The sequence below is a fragment of the Taudactylus pleione genome, unplaced genomic scaffold (genome assembly GCF_031769625.1).
Source record: "Taudactylus pleione unplaced genomic scaffold, aTauple2 ptg000010l, whole genome shotgun sequence".
NCBI classification, from domain to species: domain Eukaryota; kingdom Metazoa; phylum Chordata; class Amphibia; order Anura; family Myobatrachidae; genus Taudactylus; species Taudactylus pleione.
This window is the reverse complement of record NW_028284413.1, coordinates 8,560,869-8,581,266: the sequence shown is the minus strand read 5'-3', so window position 1 is coordinate 8,581,266 and position 20,398 is coordinate 8,560,869. Positions and strand designations below refer to the sequence as shown.

Sequence of the window (20,398 nt, the reverse complement as noted above, 5' to 3'; positions counted from 1 at the left end):
TTAGAATGATTATTAAGCTGTTTAAAATGCGCTAATTAGTTCGCTAATACAAGTCACAAGAGTAACTACTAAAAATGTGCTAAAGTTCGCTAATACAAGTCACAAGAGTAACTACTAAAAATGCGCTAATTAGTTCGCTAATACAAGTCACAAGAGTAACTACTAAAAATGTGCTAATTAGTTCGCTAATACAAGTCACAAGAGTAACTACTAAAAATGCGCTAATTAGTTCGCTAATACGAGTCACAAGAGTAACTACTAAAAATGTGCTAATTAGTTCGCTAATACAAGTCACAAGAGTAACTACTAAAAATGCGCTAATTAGTTCGCTAATACAAGTCACAAGAGTAACTACTAAAAATGCGCTAATTAGTTCGCTAATACAAGTCACAAGAGTAACTACTAAAAATGCGCTAATTAGTTCGCTAATACAAGTCACAAGAGTAACTACTAAAAATGCGCTAATTAGTTCGCTAATACAAGTCACAAGAGTAACTACTAAAAATGCGCTAATTAGTTCGCTAATACAAGTCACAAGAGTAACTACTAAAAATGTGCTAATTAGTTCGCTAATACAAGTCACAAGAGTAGCTACTAAAAATGCGCTAATTAGTTCGCTAATACAAGTCACAAGAGTAACTACTAAAAATGTGCTAATTAGTTCGCTAATACAAGTCACAAGAGTAACTACTAAAAATGCGCTAATTAGTTCGCTAATACAAGTCACAAGAGTAACTACTAAAAATGTGCTAATTAGTTCGCTAATACAAGTCACAAGAGTAACTACTAAAAATGCGCTAATTAGTTCGCTAATACAAGTCACAAGAGTAACTACTAAAAATGCGCTAATTAGTTCGCTAATACAAGTCACAAGAGTAACTACTAAAAATGCGCTAATTAGTTCGCTAATACAAGTCACAAGAGTAACTACTAAAAATGCGCTAATTAGTTCGCTAATACAAGATAAAAAATGGACTTACCAAGAGCAAATATCTAAGATGCAAAATCAAAAGGTCTTTGGGGTCGAAAATAAACAAAATCTAAAATAGAATAAATTAGGTATCCAAAAATTACAAAATATACAAAACACAATGAAACAACAATTGAACAAAAGTTAGACTTCACAAAACTTACCAAATCAACAAACGAGGTCCCAAAAATATAAACCAACAAAGATAACGGAAAAAAAAAACGCAAATCTAAACAACAAACGATTCTCCAACCTCCAACTCCTTTCTACACAATCAATAAACTCCAGCCAAGATAACCTCCAACAATCCAAAAACGCCACCTCGACTTGAGACACACCAAGCCATAAATAGTGTTTCGTTTCCCGCACAAATTAAGGAGGGATCATAGGGCCGCACAATCAATGATGCGGCCGCAAAATAAGGACGCATGTATAAATATGTCACGAAAACACATTCAAATTCTGGTGTATTTCTTGTTTGGACCGCAGACATGGCGACAGACCAGGGAAAAAATGCCAAAGAGTCAGGCGGTAAGTCTTTCATGCATTTTCTATCAACGATTAATTTGAAACATAAGATGAGGCAAGTTGTGATTTTGTGAATTCTGTAAATTTACACAAATAGGTGAGGAGGATGACATGGAAGAGGCTGCTGGGCCCAGTATTCCGGCCAAAGCGGCCAAAAAAAAAAGGCAGCCACATTTCACAAGAAAGGAGATGGAGGTTTTGATCCAGAAGTGTGTGGACATCCTGCCACAGGCAGACAGGAATATGAGTCTAAGCCAGAAGTGGAGAATGTGGGAAGAGGTAGCCGTTGCTGTCAATACGGTGGGTGATTATGTCCGTCTAGCCCGGGATGTCAAATGGCGGTAAGTAAACCCTTGCCCCCCCTAAAAACAAACCCCATTTTAAACCAAAGGATAATGGCTTCCATTTTTCCCCACAGATGGGGCGACTTCAAATATCGCCTAAAGCAAAAACTCGCGGACAGGGCTAGGCATGCAAGGGGGACAGGTGGGGGTCCCACCCCTGTGTCATTGGAGTTGACGGATTTAGAAGAGCTGGCACAGGGGTGTGTGCAGCCTGTGGAGGTGTTTGGCGTGTCCAACATGGATACGGACATGCCAGACTTTGCGGCTCCTCATGTTGTCCCAGGTAAGTATTGTGATGTCACCAACTCTGAAATGCTATTGTGCCAATATGTAGATTCTAATGTGACTCTTTTCTCATTTTTCCAACAGAGACACAGGCGGATGAGTCTGCTCCAGAGGGAAGCCTTGGCCGCAGAATTTCTGCTGGCTCTGCAGGGGAGGAACCAGTACATCCGGCTGAGGACCCTGCAGAAGCCAGTCCAGGGCGTGCCCCCTCGCAGGCAGTGGGCCTCCTCACAGAACTCAATTTCAAATCGGATTTCCATACGGAGATTCTGCAGAGGATGGACGCCAGTCTGCTACGGGTGGCTGAGGCCCTGGAGCAAAATGCTGCGGCCAACGTGACCATTGGTCAGGCCCTGGCGGAAAATACCAGGGCCAACATCCGCATCGCCGATGCCCTGGAGCAGCTCGTTCGCCAGCACATGGTGGAGCCGACCTCCCTTCCTGCCGGAACATCTGGATCCTCCACCTCTGGCACAACATCAGCCAATCCTCCAAATGTGCCTAGCCCTGTGCCTAGTCCAGAGGCCACAACATCTGCCTCTGGACAGGCCAGCCCGATGGCATCCTGGACCCGGTCTGGCGCCCACCCTCCCCCATCCAAACGGGCGAAAAAACGGTGACAGCAATGGCGACTTTTCCCACACTCCTTCTGTGCTTGGCTCATATTCCTTTCTGGTCAAAACTTCCCTCTCCTTTCTTGTGAAATGTTTTTAAGTTATTTTTGTACGTTTATGTTATCAGTTATTGATTTTTTTTTTTTGATAAAAAGTATCTTTGGCAGAAAAACAAAAAAAAAATATTATGCCAATTGGTTTGTGTTTAAACAATAAACTTATGAAAAAAATCTGACATTGTATTGTGACATTATTGGACAAATGGGTTACATTTAATCCTGGCCCTAAAGGCAAAAAAGGACACCAAAAACCATTTCATTTGTATAAAAAAAAGGCCTCTTGAAGGAACGTTTAAAAAAACACATAACGATGCAAATTGCACATTAAAAAAAAAAAGGGGAGCTAATTAAAACATGATGACATTATTGTCACAATAGGCCATAAACAACAAATTGAGGCCAAAAAAACCCCCAAAAAATGTACGCCAATTGATTGTGTAATCCTGACATTAGCAGGTATGATTTCCACCTGCGTACGGTTTTGTGCTATCCCAATAAACTGCTTTCCAAACACATACCAAGCCGGTTTTCAATACAACACTAATTGCTTTTGTGACCACCCGCGATTAATCGCTGCAACATCGTGGAGTCCCGGGACGGAGGAGAAGGCCATCGCCAATGTGGTCGAGTAATCCAGACCCTAAGCTGTGCGAGCATTTTGAAGGGAAAGAGGATGTTCCAGTGACGTATGTGACGGTCCGAACACATTTGACGTTCGCATCTGCTAATGTATGTACGCCCCAAAAACGCCTCGCCACGCCTGCGTTTTTCCATCTCCACCCCCGTCAACACCCAAAAACGCCCTGTTCTGTCAATCACATTTGACATGTCACTTCCTGTACGCTATTTTAGGAACGACAGATAAAAAGCTCGCAAACTGCCGTACGCACATGCGCAGTGTAACACCGACGCATGCGTGGTTAGTCAACATCGGAACGCAACGAGCGTACTGCTGTTTGCGAGTGGCTCTGAATGAGGGCCATAGTTATGTATATAAAAGCATACAGGCTAAAACCTTGATTCTTATCAGGACTTAGTACATGCTGCCTTAATAATTGCATTTTATAAATCATTCTCTTTCTTGCTAGTTGATTTAAGTTGCATTTTATTTTCAAATCAGCATTAGAGTAGCCTGTGGATAACATCATATTTTCGGCAGGTGGGGAGAAGATGACCCTGGCCATTTCAGTCCTGCTGGCTCAGTCTGTCTTCTTGCTTCTGATCTCACAACGCCTGCCAGAGACCTCCTTGGCAATCCCACTCATCAGCAAGTAAGTCTTTCTCATGTGGTTCATAGTACTTAGTAGTAGTACAGTTCTCTGTGGGCCTGATTCAGCAAGGAACGCAGTTGCTAATACGCACGCAATTGGGTGATTGTTGCATACTGCACACGTATCACAGTGCATGTGCACGAACCGGCTGCTGCGATGGGTCTGCGTAGCCGCTGCGATCATAGTCCCCAAGATTGACAGGAAGTGCCGTTTGTGGGTGGTGACTGGGGGTGGTCGGCAGAACGCAGGTGTGCCGTTGCAGGGGCGAGCATAAATTATCTGCTTCGATTTCATACACAGTGTAAGGTCTCATAGCGTGCGTGGTTGTTAGCAATTCTTGAGTAAGGTCAGAGCCAGGGCCGGCTCCAGGGTTCGGAGCACCCTGTGCCAGCCCTTCAGAAGGCGCCCTAACAGACCAAATTTTGGGGTGTGGCCTAATTACCATAGGCCACGCCACCTGTGTGACGTTATTTTGAGGCGTGCCCGCATGGCACACCTCCAAATAACAGGCTGGGGGTAAAGCCCAGCACTCCGTCACTGGCTGGGCTTGCACCAGCCCTCTCCCGTCAGTGAATGGTTGCCGCACGCATGCGCATGGCTTCCATTCACACTCCGGGGGTCCGGTACCACCGCACAGCTGTGGCGTGGGGGTCCCCAACCTCCCGATTTGACCACCGGCGGGCCACTTCGGCCCGCGGGTGGAGCAGCGGGACAGTATTGTCCCGCTGAAATCGGGATGCTGGGGAGGTGTGCCGCCCCTCTACGGGTGGCACCCTGTGCGACCACACTGGTCGAACACCCCTAGAGCCGGCCTTGGTCAGAGCTTGTGCAAGTGTGCGTGAGGCTGCGATGGTACTCCATTGTACTGATGGTTTCGCTATTCTGCTAAGCATTACGGATGTGTGTAAGGTAAAGTGGGCGTCCTTATGTTGTGCTGAGTTTGCATTGCTAGCGCAGTGGGTTAGCTTGCTATCACAGTTGAACTGCGTGCGGACACAATATTGCAATCGGAATGAATCAGGCCCTGTGTCACTAGGTGCAGAATGGAGCAAACCAGCTTTAAACATAGTGTGCAACCAAAGACTAATGTGTGACATTGCCAATTAGAAACATTTACACATTCATGATTATAAATGTATAACAGCAATAATTTAGGAATTCATATTAATTCGTTTCCATATATACACTAAATAGTTAATACATAGTAGCTAATATATAATTAAATAAGTACTGATCTGTTCAGGGGACAACAAATAAATTTTTGTTATAGGTTACACATTTATGTTTTGTGATACACGGGTTGGGCATGATATCCCGGCTGTCGGGATTCCGCTGGTCAGAATACCGACTGCAGCATCCCGACAGCCAGAATCCCGACACCCATAGAAACGCACGTAAATATTTTCCTAACCCCTACCCTAACACTCCCTCCCCGGTGCCTAACCCTAACCTTGCCCTCCTAGTGCCCCAAGCTTAACCTCCCCATCCCCGGTGCCTAAACCTAACCTTCCCCTCACCGCACCTTAATCCTAACACCCCCTCCCCGGTGCCTAACCCCAACCCTCCCCTTAATGCCTAACCCTAACCCCGCTGCCTAACCCTAACCTCCCCCTAACCCCCCCGATATTTACCTTCGGGATGCCGACGGCCGGGATACTGGTGCTGGGATCCCGACCTGTCGGGATTTCGTCGCCGGTATTCAAACTGTCGGCATCCCGCACGCCAGGATGCAGACTGCATCCCCTGACGCACATTGGGTGTGACACTGTATTGCTGCTGGGAAGGCTGTGCCAATGGAGGATAAATCTTTCCAAATTAAACAGCTTTTGTTTTTAATTTTCTTCAATAATCATGTTGTTTTTTACTGAATAATTCACTAATTAGCTTTTAATTGCTCTTTTTGGTACATGTTCTGGGTACTTTTTCTACCTTTTTAGTATTTTGTAATAGCACATTGATTGTAGAATTATATACTGTAGGTTTGAATTGCACATAAACCTTTGCTGGCATTTGCTCCTGCAATCAGCTTCAATCAGACATTTGCAGAAACCTGTTTGTTTCTCTTAATACAGTAACAATGGATTTTTTTTGTGCTACCATCACACAATTTTCACAAATCTTTGGTACAGTCTTTAGATATGTACAATCAAAATCTTTGGTTGGGGTAAATATGATCTATTAAGTGTAACCTATTAACATAGAATTGCATTGTGAAAATAATGTTTACAGTGTGTGTGTGTGAGATTGACAGATCACCAATTAAATACAAAAATAAAGATTGTAATGCATGGCTACCATTTGTCAATGAGAATCAATGTCTTATTGGTTGCTACTTTAGGGCAGATTTGTGCCATTAATAAATGATAGTAAATAACGAATACCATGAAACTGATATCGATCATTTGATTACAAACACATATATGTCATAATAGCATTAGCTGGTATGACAATAACAGGGGTATTCAATATGGGTGCGATAACATCGTTTTTGCGTTAATATCGCACCTATGACATCATTATCGCAGGTTTTACTTTTACACCCTATTCAATTTCAAAGACTTATCGCAGTTTTGAAATGTCTTTGATAAAAAATGGTGATAACTTTTCCCCATTGAATAGGTGTCGAAAAAAAGTGCAGAATTGGGGTTTAGGGGTGCAGGCTTAAAAAAAATAGCCTGCACCCCTGAGAATGACATTTAAAAAAGAACTGTGTCAAAAAAAGTTTTTTAAAAAAATAGGGACACCCCAAAAAATTTATTTAAAAATTGGGGTGCAAAAAAAAAATGGTAAAAATTTGTTAAAAAATAGGGACATAGGTTCAGGGCTATTCAGCAAGTATGCGGCAGGTGTTTTCTAGAATAGAATTATAGCGGCAGGTGCACAAATGCAGAATTTTTTAAAACTTACTTTAGGGACATCAAAATATGCTAGTACCCATTTTCATGTACCCCAAATTTGATGGGACCACTTAAAAAAACGAAAAAAATAACCTAAGTGCTCTTCTGCATCACTTCTTCAATGTCGGGAAAAAAACACCTGCTGCGGCTATTTAAAGCCCCGACTTTGAATGAAAGGCTAAAACGGGGGTACCCATAGTGTTCCCCCATTATTTTACAACTTTAGGGGGGTCTTACAATTATTTTAAGGAAAAATTCGTAACTTTACGCAAATCCAACTTCGGAGTTTCCCGTTTTCATTCATTTTATATTGAATACGGGGATAAGTGGGAGCGCGCACCAGACTTTAACGCAGAAATAAACTCCGATATGAAACGTTAACTTCGACAGTGAAGTTAACGTTTCATATTGAATACCCCTCCTATAGTCTTCAGTCTTCTATCCTTTAAAATTAGCTATAGATATTTAAATCTGGAGATATCTGTATGTAACTGGTTATGTCATAAAGTTATTGAATTGCATATGCTAATTCTGCTCATTCATTACAATGTACAAAGCAGTCACACACATACAGTAAATGTAGTTTTGTATCAGATTTACAATGTTAGGGCACAATGGATCTGAGCCTTTTCTTTCTGTTCCCCAGATACCTGATGTTTATTATGGTGCTGGTGACAATAGTGGTGGTGAGCTGTGTTGTTGTGCTGAACATGCACTTCAGGACTCCCAGCACACACATCATGTCAGACCGACTGAAAGAGGTAAGTACCAGGATTGTGACTAATACCAGGTCACGGTGCAGTGTAAATAGGCAGGACCAGACTGCCCATATGTCAGTTCTGACAAATGCCAGAAGGGCCGATGGCCAGATGGGCCGGTCCGCCAAGGGGGCATTACTGTGTGGCATAATGTGTTATAAGGGGCAATACTGTGTGGCATGTATAAAGGGCACAACTACTGCATGGCATAATGTACACAGGGCCCCAAAATGTGTAGTTATGGCTTTGTTTTGGTGTGCACAGAAGTATCCTCCTCTTTGTTCAGCACCCCTGCCCTAAAAAAATTCTACAGTAAACACTATCTAATCCTGTACAACTGCTAAGCCATGGCTTGGTCAATTGGGAAAAAATGCCTTCCCTTTCCTTTGTGTGGGACCTACACCAATGAAGTGCCAGCTTTACCTAACAGAACCAAACTACTAACAAATGTCTGACTATGGCACATGTTTGAATCCCCTGCAGAATTTGCTTGTATTTTAATACAGAGTATGATGTATACTTGTATGTTGTTCTAATAATTATGATAATAATAATAATTTGTAAGGCTGGGTACACACCTAAAGATTTTCTGTCCAACCATCTAACTAGTTGATTGGTTGGAATGAAAATCTGGTAAAGTATGAAAGCAAATGACAATCAGCAATTTGCTCCCAAACGCCAGATAATGGACAAAAACTGTTGTTTGAACAAATTATTTAGATCAAACATTTAACAAACTTGTCTGAACGACCATTTTTATCTGTTTTCTGGCATTTAGGAGCAAATTGCTGATCATCATTTACTCCCATACGTTACCAGATTTTCATTCCAACCAATCAACTAGTTGGATGGTTAGACAGAAAATCTTTAGGTGTGTACCCAGCCTAAGAGCATAGACTAAGAAATGGGAGGAGTCAGGAATAGTAAAGGGAGGAGCCTATGCCAGGAGCCAGACGCTGACGCAAGGTGGGCCTGTGTGCTTTAAATGCCAGGGTCTATTTTTAGTCCCAGACTGGCCCTGTAAACAGGTAACCCAGGTCATCCGACCCAGGGCCCATTTACAGCATAGGAAGAGCCGGCACTTGGAGATGATCACATGCACCCATGTGCAGTGACATAGCCGACATGGGAATAAGCCGCCTGTCTGGAAGGGGTCTGAGCCGGATGCATTTGGGTTGGACCCGCATTCAAAATCCCAGGTGCAACCTATCATCTTATAACTCTAGTGATATTATCCTGACTTAAAGCCATCTTTATTTCCTTCTATCTCCCAGCTATTTCTGAACAAACTTCCCCGTTTATTACATATGTCACAACCAGTAGAAACGGACCCTGAGCCGTGGAGTGGGGTGCTTCAGCGTCGCAGCAGTTCAGTGGGGTACATTGCAAAAGCAGAAGAATATTTCAGTGTTAAATCCCGAAGTGAACTTATGTTTGAGAAGCAATCAGAGCGCCATGGTCTGACTAGCCGAGCTACGCCTGCAAGTAAGGACCACACTTTACATTTGCTGTACATAGGATACATGGATGCTGAATGTTACAGGAGGACTTTCCTAAATAAAGGTAGCACATTCTAATTATTTTTCAATTTTCTCCTGTAGGGGTTAATCCACTGAATGCCGGCAATTCACAGGACCAGCTATATGGTGAAATGAAGCCAGCCATAGATGGGGCTAACTTTATCGTCAAGCACATGACAGAAAAGAACAATTACAGTGAGGTAAGTGTAGGTGTTATTATTATATATATTTTGACTTTTATTTACAGGGCTTTTTTTGGTGGAACTATTTTTAGCTTTTTAGTCAGTCACTGTTGGTCACTTCTACAGATTTCTCTTGTAACATGCTCCTATTATTCTGTATTTACACTCAGTATGGTTTTAGCTTATAACATAAAACTAATACAACTAAAGTATGGATACAATACATCAAGAAGAGTGTGTCTTGGGTAATTTGGGGCAACCTTTCTAAATCATATAGTTCAAATGATGTACACTATTTATTAGGGGTGTGTTTTGGTTTTGGATCTGAATCTTTCTTCATGTTTTGGATCTGGATTGGTTTTGCCAAAACCACCCTTCCGTGTTTTGGGTTCTGGGTTTTGTGTTTTGGATCTGTATTTTTTTAAAAAAAAGCATATAAACAGCTAAAATCACAGAATTTGTGGGTTTTTCTGCTCCTATGCTATTATTAACCTCAATAACCTTAATTTCCACTAATTTCCAATCTATTCTGAACACCTCACACCTCACAATAGTGTTTTTATGTCCAAAAGGTTGCACCGAGGTAGCTGGATGACTATGCTAAGCGACACGAGTGGGCGGCACAAACACGTGGCCCATCTAGGAGTGGCACTGCAGTGGCAGACAGGATGGCAGTTTGAAAAACTAGGCCCCAAACAGTACATAATGCAAAGAAAAAAAAAGGGGTGCAAGATGGAATTGTCCTTGGGCCCTTCCACCCACCCTTATGGTTGTATAAATAGGACATGCACACTTTAACAAACCAATCATTTCAGCGCCAGGGTCTGCCACACGACTGTGGCTGAAATGATTGGTTCGTTTGGGCCCCCACAAAACAAGCTGGCAATTAATCTGTCCCTGCACAAACTGGCTCTACAGAGGCAAGATGTCGTCCTCATCCTCCTCATCCACCAATTCCTCACCCTCTTCAGTGTTGTGTACATCCTCATCCTCACAGAGTATTAATTCGTCCCCGCTGGAATCCACAACCACAGGTCCCTCTGTACATTCTGGAGGCTGGTCTCCCTGGAAGAGTTGATAATTCATTTTATGAACATCATCTTCTCCAAATTTTATGGAAGCAACCTCCTACGCCTTTCGCTGACAAGGTTCCCGGCTGCACTAAACACTCTTTCGGAGTACACACTGGAGGGGGGGCAATTCAGGTAAAATAGAGCCAGTTTGTACAGGGGCCTCCAAATTGCCTCTTTTTCCTGCCAGTACAGGTACGGACTGTCTGACATGCCTACTTGGATGCTGTCACCTATGTAATCCTTTAACAGACAGACGCACGCTTGTCGCTACTGCTTTGAGGATGCAGGTGCGGCTACAGCCCACACAATTCACAAAGACAGAAAAAAAAGAAGAATTTTTTATTTTTTTTGGAGCGCACTTTGAGGGTTACACCACCCTTTAACAGACAGACGCACGCTTGTCGCTGCTGCTTTGAGGACAGTATCATATGCAGTGACAGTAGACTTGTCAGAAATTGTTGGCACGTCCTTCAGTCCGGACCAGATGTCCAAACCGGCCCTTGACTTATGACACAGGCGCACGCTTGGCGCTGCTACTGTGTTGATGCACGTGCGGCTACATCGCACACAGGTCACAAACACAGAAAAAAAATGGTTTTTTATTTTTTCGAGCACTTTGGGGGTTACACCACCCTTTAACAGACTTATGGGACACAGGCGAATGCTTGGCACTGCTCCTTTGTTGATGCACGTGCAGCTACAGTGCACACAATTCACAAAGACAGAAAAAAAATAATTTTTAATTTTTTGTGGAGCGCACTTTGAGGGTTACACCACCCTTTAACAGACAGACGCACGCTTGTCGCTGCTGCTTTGAGGATGCAGGTGCGGCTACAGCCCACACAATTCACAAAGACAGAAAAAAAAAAGAAGAATTTTTTTATTGTTTGTGGAGCGCACTTTGAGGGTTACACCACCCTTTAACAGACAGAGTCGCTGCTGCTTTGAGGATGCAGGTGGAATCTAGACGGGATTTGGAACCGGGGACACACTACCTCCATCAATTGTCTAAATCCCACTGCACTAATGGCGGATACCGGACGCACGTCTAATACCAACATAGCATGCAAGGCCTGTGTTATACGTTTTGCTTCGGGATGACTGCTGTCGTACTTCATCCTCCTCGCTAAGGACTGTTGGAGGGTCAATTGTTTAGTAAAAGTAGTGGTGTTCCTACTTCCTCTCTGGGATGATGAACAACTCCCAGCAGCAGCAACAGCACTAGGAGGAAGTGGTTCTTGATCTTTCCCTATTTTATTTTTATCGGAGAAAGTTTGGTCCTCCATTTATGTTATATTGATATATACGTGCGGCTAAGTCGCACACAAACACAGAAAATAATTTTTTATTTTTGTTGGAGACTAGTGCACTTTGTGGGTTACACCACCATTTAAGAAATGAGCCAGCCGGCCCTTTACTTATGGGACACAGGAGCACGCTTCACGCTGCTCCTTTGTTGATGCATGTGCAGCCACAGTGCACACAATTCACAAACATAGAAAATATTTTTTTATTTTGTTTGGAGTGCCCTTTGGGGGTTACAGCACCCTTTAACGGACAAGCCAGCTGGCCCTTTACTTATGGGACACAGGCTCACGCTTGGCACTGCTCTTTTGTTGATGCACGTGCAGCCACAGTGCACACAATTCACAAATACAGAAAATATTTTTTTATTTTGTTTGGAGTGCCCTTTGGGGGTTACAGCACCTTTTAACGGACAAGCCAGCCGGCCCTTTACTTATGGGACACAGGCGCACGCTTGGGTGCTGCTCCTTTGTTGATGCACGTGCAGCCACAGTGCACACAATTCACAAAAACAGAAAATATTTTTTTATTTGGTTTGGAGTGCCCTTTGGGGGTTACAGCACCCTTTAACGGTCAAGCCAGCCGGCCCTTTACTTATGACACAGGCGCTACTTTGTTGATGCACGTACGGCTACTGCGCACACAATTCACAAACACAGAAAAAATATTTATTTTTTTTGCACTTGGGGGGAGCACCCCTGATGGACAGAGCACCCCCTGGACAACACTACAGCATCCCTTTAGGACTGGGACACTGCACAGGACTTTGGAGTGGACACAGCCACTATGGACAACTGACTGCACAACACAGTCCAGCCAGCCCCTATGGACTTTGGAGGAGTTGGCACAGCCCCTATGGACAACAGCAGCACAGCACAACACAGCCAGCCCCTATGGACTTTGGAGGAATGGACACGGCCCCTATGGACAACAGCAGCATAGCACAACACAGCCAGCCCCTATGGACTTTGGAGGAGTGGACACATCCCCTATGGACAACAGCAGCACAGCACAACACAACACTACACTGCACTACACTACACTACACTACACTACACTACACTACACAGCCCAGCCAGCCCTAACTCCCACCCTCCCTCTTCACTGTCCACAGCCGAGTGAGAAAATGGCGCCGATGCGGGTACCTTATATAGAATCCAAAACCCGTGAGACCCGGAAGGCGGGATGATGACGTTTTTTGCCTCGATTTCAGATCCGAGTCAGGCGGGAAAAGTCGAGCCTGACTCGGATCGGCCTCGGATTGGGAGGGCTCGGGGGGGTTCGGATTTCAGAAATCCGAACCCGCTCACCCCTACTATTTATTTTGACTGATGCTATACCATATATTGGCTGACTTCCGGTCTGTAAGAGGGGGGAATTCAATTAGCCATCAAATTCTACCACCTACCCCCTGGCTAATTCAATTAGCCCTGAAGACCGTACTAATCGGGGTTGTGGCTTAATTGCGGTAGGCGTGACAATGCCCCCTTAGGAAAAAGAAACACAAGTGCTGTGCCGCCTGAGGAGAGGGGCGCAATCAGTGTGATCGCTCCCCCACACCCCAGCACAGGGAGAGGAGACTGCTGTTGCTCAGCTGGAGCAGTCACCCTGGTCCCACTGCAGCCCAGCACACAGCAGTGTGCGGGAGGGGCGGTGTGGCTGCAGCGGACCGGGCCTTCAACAAGCCCGGGGCCGGGTAATCCACATCCCTCTCCTATACCCCACCCCCCTCAGTGCCCCTGCTTATCGGGCATTCCTTTTCAGGAGCTCTGCAGGCTACGAAAGAAAATGCCCGATAACTATCACGGATCCTATGTGTATTCTCCCGAAAACAGAAATTTTGGGGGGTAAATAAGATGGGCAGTTCAAGTGTTTACCCTGTTTTATTCGCCCCAAAAACATATCTGGTCTAATTGATCCCTTGTGAGTGTGATAGGAGTAGGCATAAGAGTGCATTACTTTTAGAGGGGTATTCATGTAAGCTTGGAGAGAGATAAAATCCTTGTGGAGAGATAAAATGGAGAAGGATAAGTCCCAGCCAATCAGCTCCTAACTGTCATTTTTAAAACACAGCCTGTAAACTGATACTTAGGAGCTGATTGGTTTGGACTTATCTTTCTCCATTTTATCTCTCCCCAGGGCTTAGTGAATAGACCCCAAAGTACCAACCAATTGGCTCCCATCATTTTTCAAACACAGGCGGCGGTGTATTATCCGGCGTTATGGGGAGTTATGGTGCACACAAATGGGGATCAACAAGCTGGCGCATGCCGCAACTGATCTCCATTGCCAAAAATGACAGCCAAACACGGAAGGGCGCACATCACCAGAGAGGTGATTTAGCACACTCCCACTTCAAAACCTGCACGCATACGGCCGTTAAGAGGAAGCGCTTCACCGCGATCCGGTGGTGAAACTAGTCAACACAAATAACGGCCACTGCGTGCACGTTAATACATCTCCTCCCTAGTTTGTATAGTGACAGTTAACAGCAGATTGGTTGGTACTTTATCTCTCGCCAGGTTTTTATGAATACCCCCCTAATCACTAATGCACTGTTATACAATAATGCTTGGAGTATTGCAACAGAGAAGCACAGCTCTAATAAGGCTTTGCTATCACTTGTGTGACATTAGGTAATTGATATTTGGCTACAGATGTTGTAGATCAAAATGTAAATTTCATTCAGTATATAACATACTAAGGGCCGAATTCAATTAGCCGTGAATAGCCGAACCGCAATGTTTTCGCCGCCTTCGCCTGTTTTGAGGTGAAACTTTTACCCTGCACGCTCTCGCTTATCTCCATATTCAATTCCAAAAGACGCGAAAAGGCAAACAGGCGAAATAAGCGGAAAGCGAAATTGGCGAAAAGTCCCTAAGATTTGGGGAAAATCAGTCTGTACCCCAGAAAAAGCTGCACTAACATTAGAAATCAATATAGAAGTGTCCTAATAGCCCTAATGAAAGTGTTTTGTGTTCTTAAAGTGTCAGAATTGGCTGTTATATGCATAAGTGATGAAAAATGATAGAAAGCAATTTCTTTTGGGAAAAATAAGTACCAAAGTCAAATTTGGGGTACATGAGAATGGGTATTAGCATATTCTGATATCTCTAAAGTGAAGATTTAAAAAAATCTTAAAAATACACCTGCAGCAACACTTTTTTATTTTCACCCCAAAAATTACATGTTTTTTTTTGGACTGAATGGTCAATAGGAGGGGGGGGGGGGGGGAGTTCAAGGGTTCTGGACCATAATCCCAACATTTGCATCTCAAAATAGTGAGTTTGCACTTCTAATTCGCCTGTCTATACATAGGGAAAACTTTTCTCCTGTTTTTTTTTACGCTTAGGCGAAAACTCCTGTAATTGAATATGGAGATACTTGAAAACAGGTGAAAACTCCAAATACTGGAAGACTTTTCTCCAAACGGCACTTTTCGCTGCTAATTGAATACGGCCCTAAGAAAGGAAATCTTGGGCTTACTAACCGCTTTGTTAAAAACAAAAAACAAATGTTGTTACTGTGTTAGGTGAGGTGAAGATGAATTAGTTTGAAATGAGAAAAAAAGAGGATCGAAGGTGCTACCTTTACTAACTATGGCCCTCATTCAGAGCCGCTCGCTAGCGGCCGTATGCTCGTTCCGAGCGATGTTCGCACATCTGCGCATGCGTACGGTTTTTAGTACGCATGCGCGAACCAGTCAGTGCGGCCGAAAATCGTTTGTACGCTATATAGCGAGTGCCTGCTATTTTGAGTGACAGAATGAGGCGTATGTGGGTGGTAACAGGGGAAGGTGCTTGTAAACGGGGGAGTGGAATTCGAACGCAGGCGTGCTTAAAGGTCAAAACGGGCGTTTTAAGGGAGTGCATAATTAATACAGCAGCGTCATTGACCACATCACTTGGTTTTTTTTAACTCAGAACTGCTCGCAAAATAGCGGTTGAAAAAACCAACCACAAGAATAGCGAGCAGTTCATACGCTGTACGATGTACTCGATTAATCTAATAAATAGCGGACATGACGTATGGTGCGAGCGGCCAGGGGGCGTTTTTAACAAAAAAACGAGTGTATGTTTTGCTCGCTCGTTCAGACTTAGAGGTGTGAACAGACTGCAATTTGCGAACGGATCATTTGAATAGCCACCCCTTGTTTTTGAACGGACGACCACAAATAGCGAACAGCTCTGAATGAGGGCCTATGTGTACAGTATAGATAAATGCCAGCAAAGTCGGTGAATGGCGCCAAAGCCTTATAAGTAACTTCGCCGCGAGGCCAGCTCCGTGGCTGCAGCACCGGAAAGGGGAAAGCTGACAGACATGGCCGCCCGAAAGGGGGAAAGCTGACAGACATGGCCGCCCTCCCCTTTTCACACATGGGGAAGCAGGGACCTGTAGGATAGGGCCAGCGCTGGGAGGGAAGGAGCAGGGGTAATAGGAGGAAAGTTATCTGCAGGGGGGGTGGAAGCCCATATCCCGCAGGAGAAGTGAAGGTAAATTACATTGGAATGAGAAAAAAAAGAGGATTGCATGTGCTACCTTTAATATAGTCAGGTGCATAAATATTGGGACATTGACAGAATTTTCATATTTTGGCCTCTATTCACCACCACAATGGCTTTGAAATGAAACAAACAAGATGTGCTTTAACTGCAGACTTTCAGATTTAATTTGAGGGTAATTACATCCAAATCAGGTGAACGGTGTAGGAATTGCAATGGTTTCTATATGTGCCTCCCACTTTTTAAGGGGCCAAAAGTAATGGGACTATCAACTCAAAAGCTATTTCATGGACAGGTCTGGGCTACTCCCTCGTTATTTCATTATCAATTAAGCAGGTAAAAGGTCTGGAGTTGATTCTAGGTGTGACATTTGCATTTGGAATCAGTTGCTGTCGATTCTCAATATGATATCCAAAGAGCTGTCAACTATCAGTGAAGCAAGCCATCATTAGGCTGAAAAATCAAAACAAACCCATCAGAGAGATAGCAACAACATTAGGTGTGGCCAAATCAACTGTTTGGAATATTCTTAAAAAGAAAGAACGCACCGGAGAGCTCAGCAACACCAAAAGACCCGGAAGACCACGGAAAACAACTGTGGTGGATGACAGAAGAATAATTTCCCTGGTGAAGAAAAACCCCTTCACAACAGTTGGCCAAATCAAGAACACTCTCCAGGAGGTAGGTGTATATGAGTCAAAGTCAACAATCAAGAGAAGAGTGAATATAGAGGGTTCACCACAAGATGTAAACCATTGGTGAGCCTCAAAAACAGGAAGACCAGATTAGAGTTTGCCAAACAACATCTAAAAAAGCCATTACAGTTCTGGAACAACATCCCTATGGACAGATGAGACAAAGATCAACTTGTACCAGAGTGATGGGAAGAGAAGAGTATGGAGAAGGAAAGGAACTGCTCATGATCCAAAACATACCACTTCATCAGTGAAGCATGGTGGTGGTAGTGTCATGGCGTGTGTTACGTTCTGGGTTATTTGTGGACCCGGGGTGGTAGCAGGAGCGATCACAGAAGCAGATTTGTAAATAAAACTAGGATTTTTAATAAGTGCTCGAGTGGACATATAATGTGGCAGTAAATAAAAGTCCAGGAAAATATAAATGTGCACAAGAGTTCTGTGGTGGGAGCAAAAGGGTTAATGTCCAGGTAGAAACAATTAGAGCAGTCCAGGTGTGCAGGTAGTGAAACTGAAAATAAACAAGCCAGGTTTGCAGATAGAGAACTGAAAATAAACAAGCCAGGTTTGCAGGTAGTGAACTGAAGCGCAGGATGTCAGCAGGCTCAGGCACTCAGGTATGGGCAAGGGTGATGGAGGTAGCGGGGTAGTCCAGTGGGAACTAGGAGCTGACAGGCAGACTGGCAGACAGCGGATTCACAGGAACAGGAAAGCACAGAGAACTCCCTCTCAGCTAGGCTGAGATACACGTTGCACTGGCAAAGAAGGAAGGCACTGACCCTCCCTAAATACCCCATGCCGTGCTGTTACTGGCCGGAGGGAACATGTGACTCACCAGGATTGGCCAGCCGCATCACATGGCCAGAAGGCAAGATGGCAGCGCCCATGCCAAACGGAATGGAGACGCCGCCAGGCCTTACCAGCGCAGAGTGACAACAGGCCCGCACAACAACGCGTGCAGCCAAAGCCCCCTGCCAGACACCAGCTCCGCCACCAGACAGCCCGCGCCACAATGACCTCACAGGTAACACTCGCCTAGCGCCATGCTGAAATACCCTGGCCATGACAGCGTGGGCATGTATGGCTGCCAATGGAACTGGTTCCCTTGTATTTATTGATGATGTGACTGCTGACAAAAGCAGCAGAATGAATTCTGAAGTGTTTCGGGCAATTTTATATACTCATATTCAGTCAAATGCTTCAGAACTCATTGGACGGCGCTTCACAGTGTAGATGGACATGACCCGAAGCATACTGCAAAAGCAACCAAAGAGTTTTTTATGGCTAAAAAGTGGAATGTTATGCAATGGCCAAGTCAATCCCCTGACCTGAATCCGATTGAGCATGCATTTCACTTGATGAAGACAAAACTGAAGGGAAAATGCCCCAAGAACAAGCAGGAACTGAAGACATTTGCAGAGGCCTGGCAGAGCATCAGCAGGGATGAAACCCAGCGTCTGGTGATGTCTATGCGTTCCAGACTTCAGGCTGTAATTGCCTGCAAAGGATTTGCAACAAAGTATTAAAAAGTGAAAGTTAGATTTAGGATTGTTTAGTTTGTCCCATTACTTTTGGCCCCTTAAAAGTGGGAGGCACATATAGAAACCGTTGTAATTCCTACACCGTTCACCTGATTTGGATGTAATTACCCTCAAATTAAATCTGAAAGTCTGCAGTTAAAGCACATCTTGTTTGTTTCATTTCAAAGCCATTGTGGTGGTGAACAGAGGCCAAAATATGAAAATTCTGTCAATGTACCAATATTTATGCACCTGACTGTATGTAAGTGTATAAATAATAATTGCTAGCTATCAAAGTACTAAGACTACCTCTCCTGGGTTATTTTAAGAGGTGGATTCAACTCCTTGAAAGCTTGCAATGATTTATTATACAAGAACATTACCTATTACAGATACACTATTTTCTTCTTCAAAACTTTTTAAACCTTAATATATAATCCCAATAAAAATATTTAAAACTTAATTTCTAATTGACTTTGGAACCAAGCATTTGTTTGCTAAGACAGTACTAATAATGTTTCTAGAATACATGATATTTGAACATTCTACTCTCTCCGTTACTAATTTGTCTGGACCCCTGTCTCTGTAGGAGAAAGATAACTGGTACCGCGTTGCTCGGACGGTTGACCGATTGTGCCTCTTCATCGTGACACCCGTTATGCTCATCGGAACCCTGTGGATATTCCTAGGAGGTGCTTATAATGTACCTCCACTCTATCCATTTGCTGGTGACCCCTATGACTACAAGGAAGGACACAAAAGATTACTATAGAGCCTGCCAACTCCGTCCAGTTGAAGATATACTCAGTGTCCACCGAGGTTAAGAATTAGAGCAGGGGTTAATGTGAAGACACATTCTTGTGGCTTTTATTATGTTTGTCAGAGTGTAGGGCCTCATGTAAGTATGTGTTTATTGAATCTATTCTATTTCTAAAAAATCCTTTATTGAAACATCTCAGTTTACAACAATGGGAGTTTTACCCCGAATAAAAACAATAAATAGTAAAAAGTATTTTCTAGTATTTAACAATTATTTATGATATTATCTGTCTGTACATTGTATTATTATAATGTATTACAATCTACTTGCTTGTATGTTTTTCTACCGTTGGAGGAACCAAAGCAAAAACAGGAGTAGACACAAACTCCTTCACATAAATGTATTTTTAACCTTAACAGAAGGTTGAAAATTTGATATGACTCACATGAGAATTATTAATGTTAGTTACATATGACACATCTCAGCTACAAGTTTTTTGTGGACTGCAGTTTCAATGTCTCCCTCAGTGGCTTATTATGGGTGATGTTGTTTGCAGTATTGAGCTGATAAGAATTTGGAAGGAAAAATGGTTACATCCAAGTAATCAAATATCCTAAAGATGTGGAAAGTATTACTGAAGCTTTTCCATGTAAATACAGTTACACAATACATTGGACACATTCATTTCTTGACTTTAGTTTTTTATACTTTCTAGAAACACAGATATCGAACAAAAGTACAAATTAGTCTATGGTACAGTACTCAATGAAGTAACCAGTCCGGTTGTTGTTGGTTTTGTGGTAATTTTTGCATCTTTTTTTTTTTACTATTGAGATGCTCAAACAACATATTGGGTATATTTTCCCACTATTTCCTGTGTCAATTAAAAAATTAACCAGGGAGGTAGAGAAAATGCAGGAAAGTTATAGGGAAAACAAATACATTCATGGAGATGTGATATAGACTTCTCTCGGACTTCATTCTATTTTATTCCTCTCTCTCTAATCAGTCGCTCAGTGTATCCTTCTTTGGAACATCTTCCTTCTCAGCTCATCTTTCTCAATCCTGGGGCCACTGCTGTTTCTAGTCTACAATACCTGTTATGGTGGTCTAAT

General features: G+C 43.4%; 1 protein-coding gene across 2 annotated transcripts in view; it reads left to right on the top strand.

Annotated features, from left to right (window-relative positions):
- CHRND (cholinergic receptor nicotinic delta subunit) overlaps window positions 1–19,535 on the top strand; it is a 49,145-nt gene extending 29,610 nt beyond the window's left edge. For both annotated transcript variants that reach the window (XM_088467434.1, XM_088467433.1), the window contains 5 exons: window positions 3,960–4,071; window positions 7,615–7,729; window positions 9,001–9,211; window positions 9,328–9,446; window positions 19,113–19,535. In XM_088467434.1, the coding sequence (XP_088323560.1) occupies window positions 3,960–4,071; window positions 7,615–7,729; window positions 9,001–9,211; window positions 9,328–9,446; window positions 19,113–19,295 (740 nt within the window). In that variant the 3' untranslated portion in view covers window positions 19,296–19,535. The remainder of the gene's footprint in view (window positions 1–3,959; window positions 4,072–7,614; window positions 7,730–9,000; window positions 9,212–9,327; window positions 9,447–19,112) is intronic.
- The last annotated feature ends 863 nt before the right edge of the window (window positions 19,536–20,398 follow it).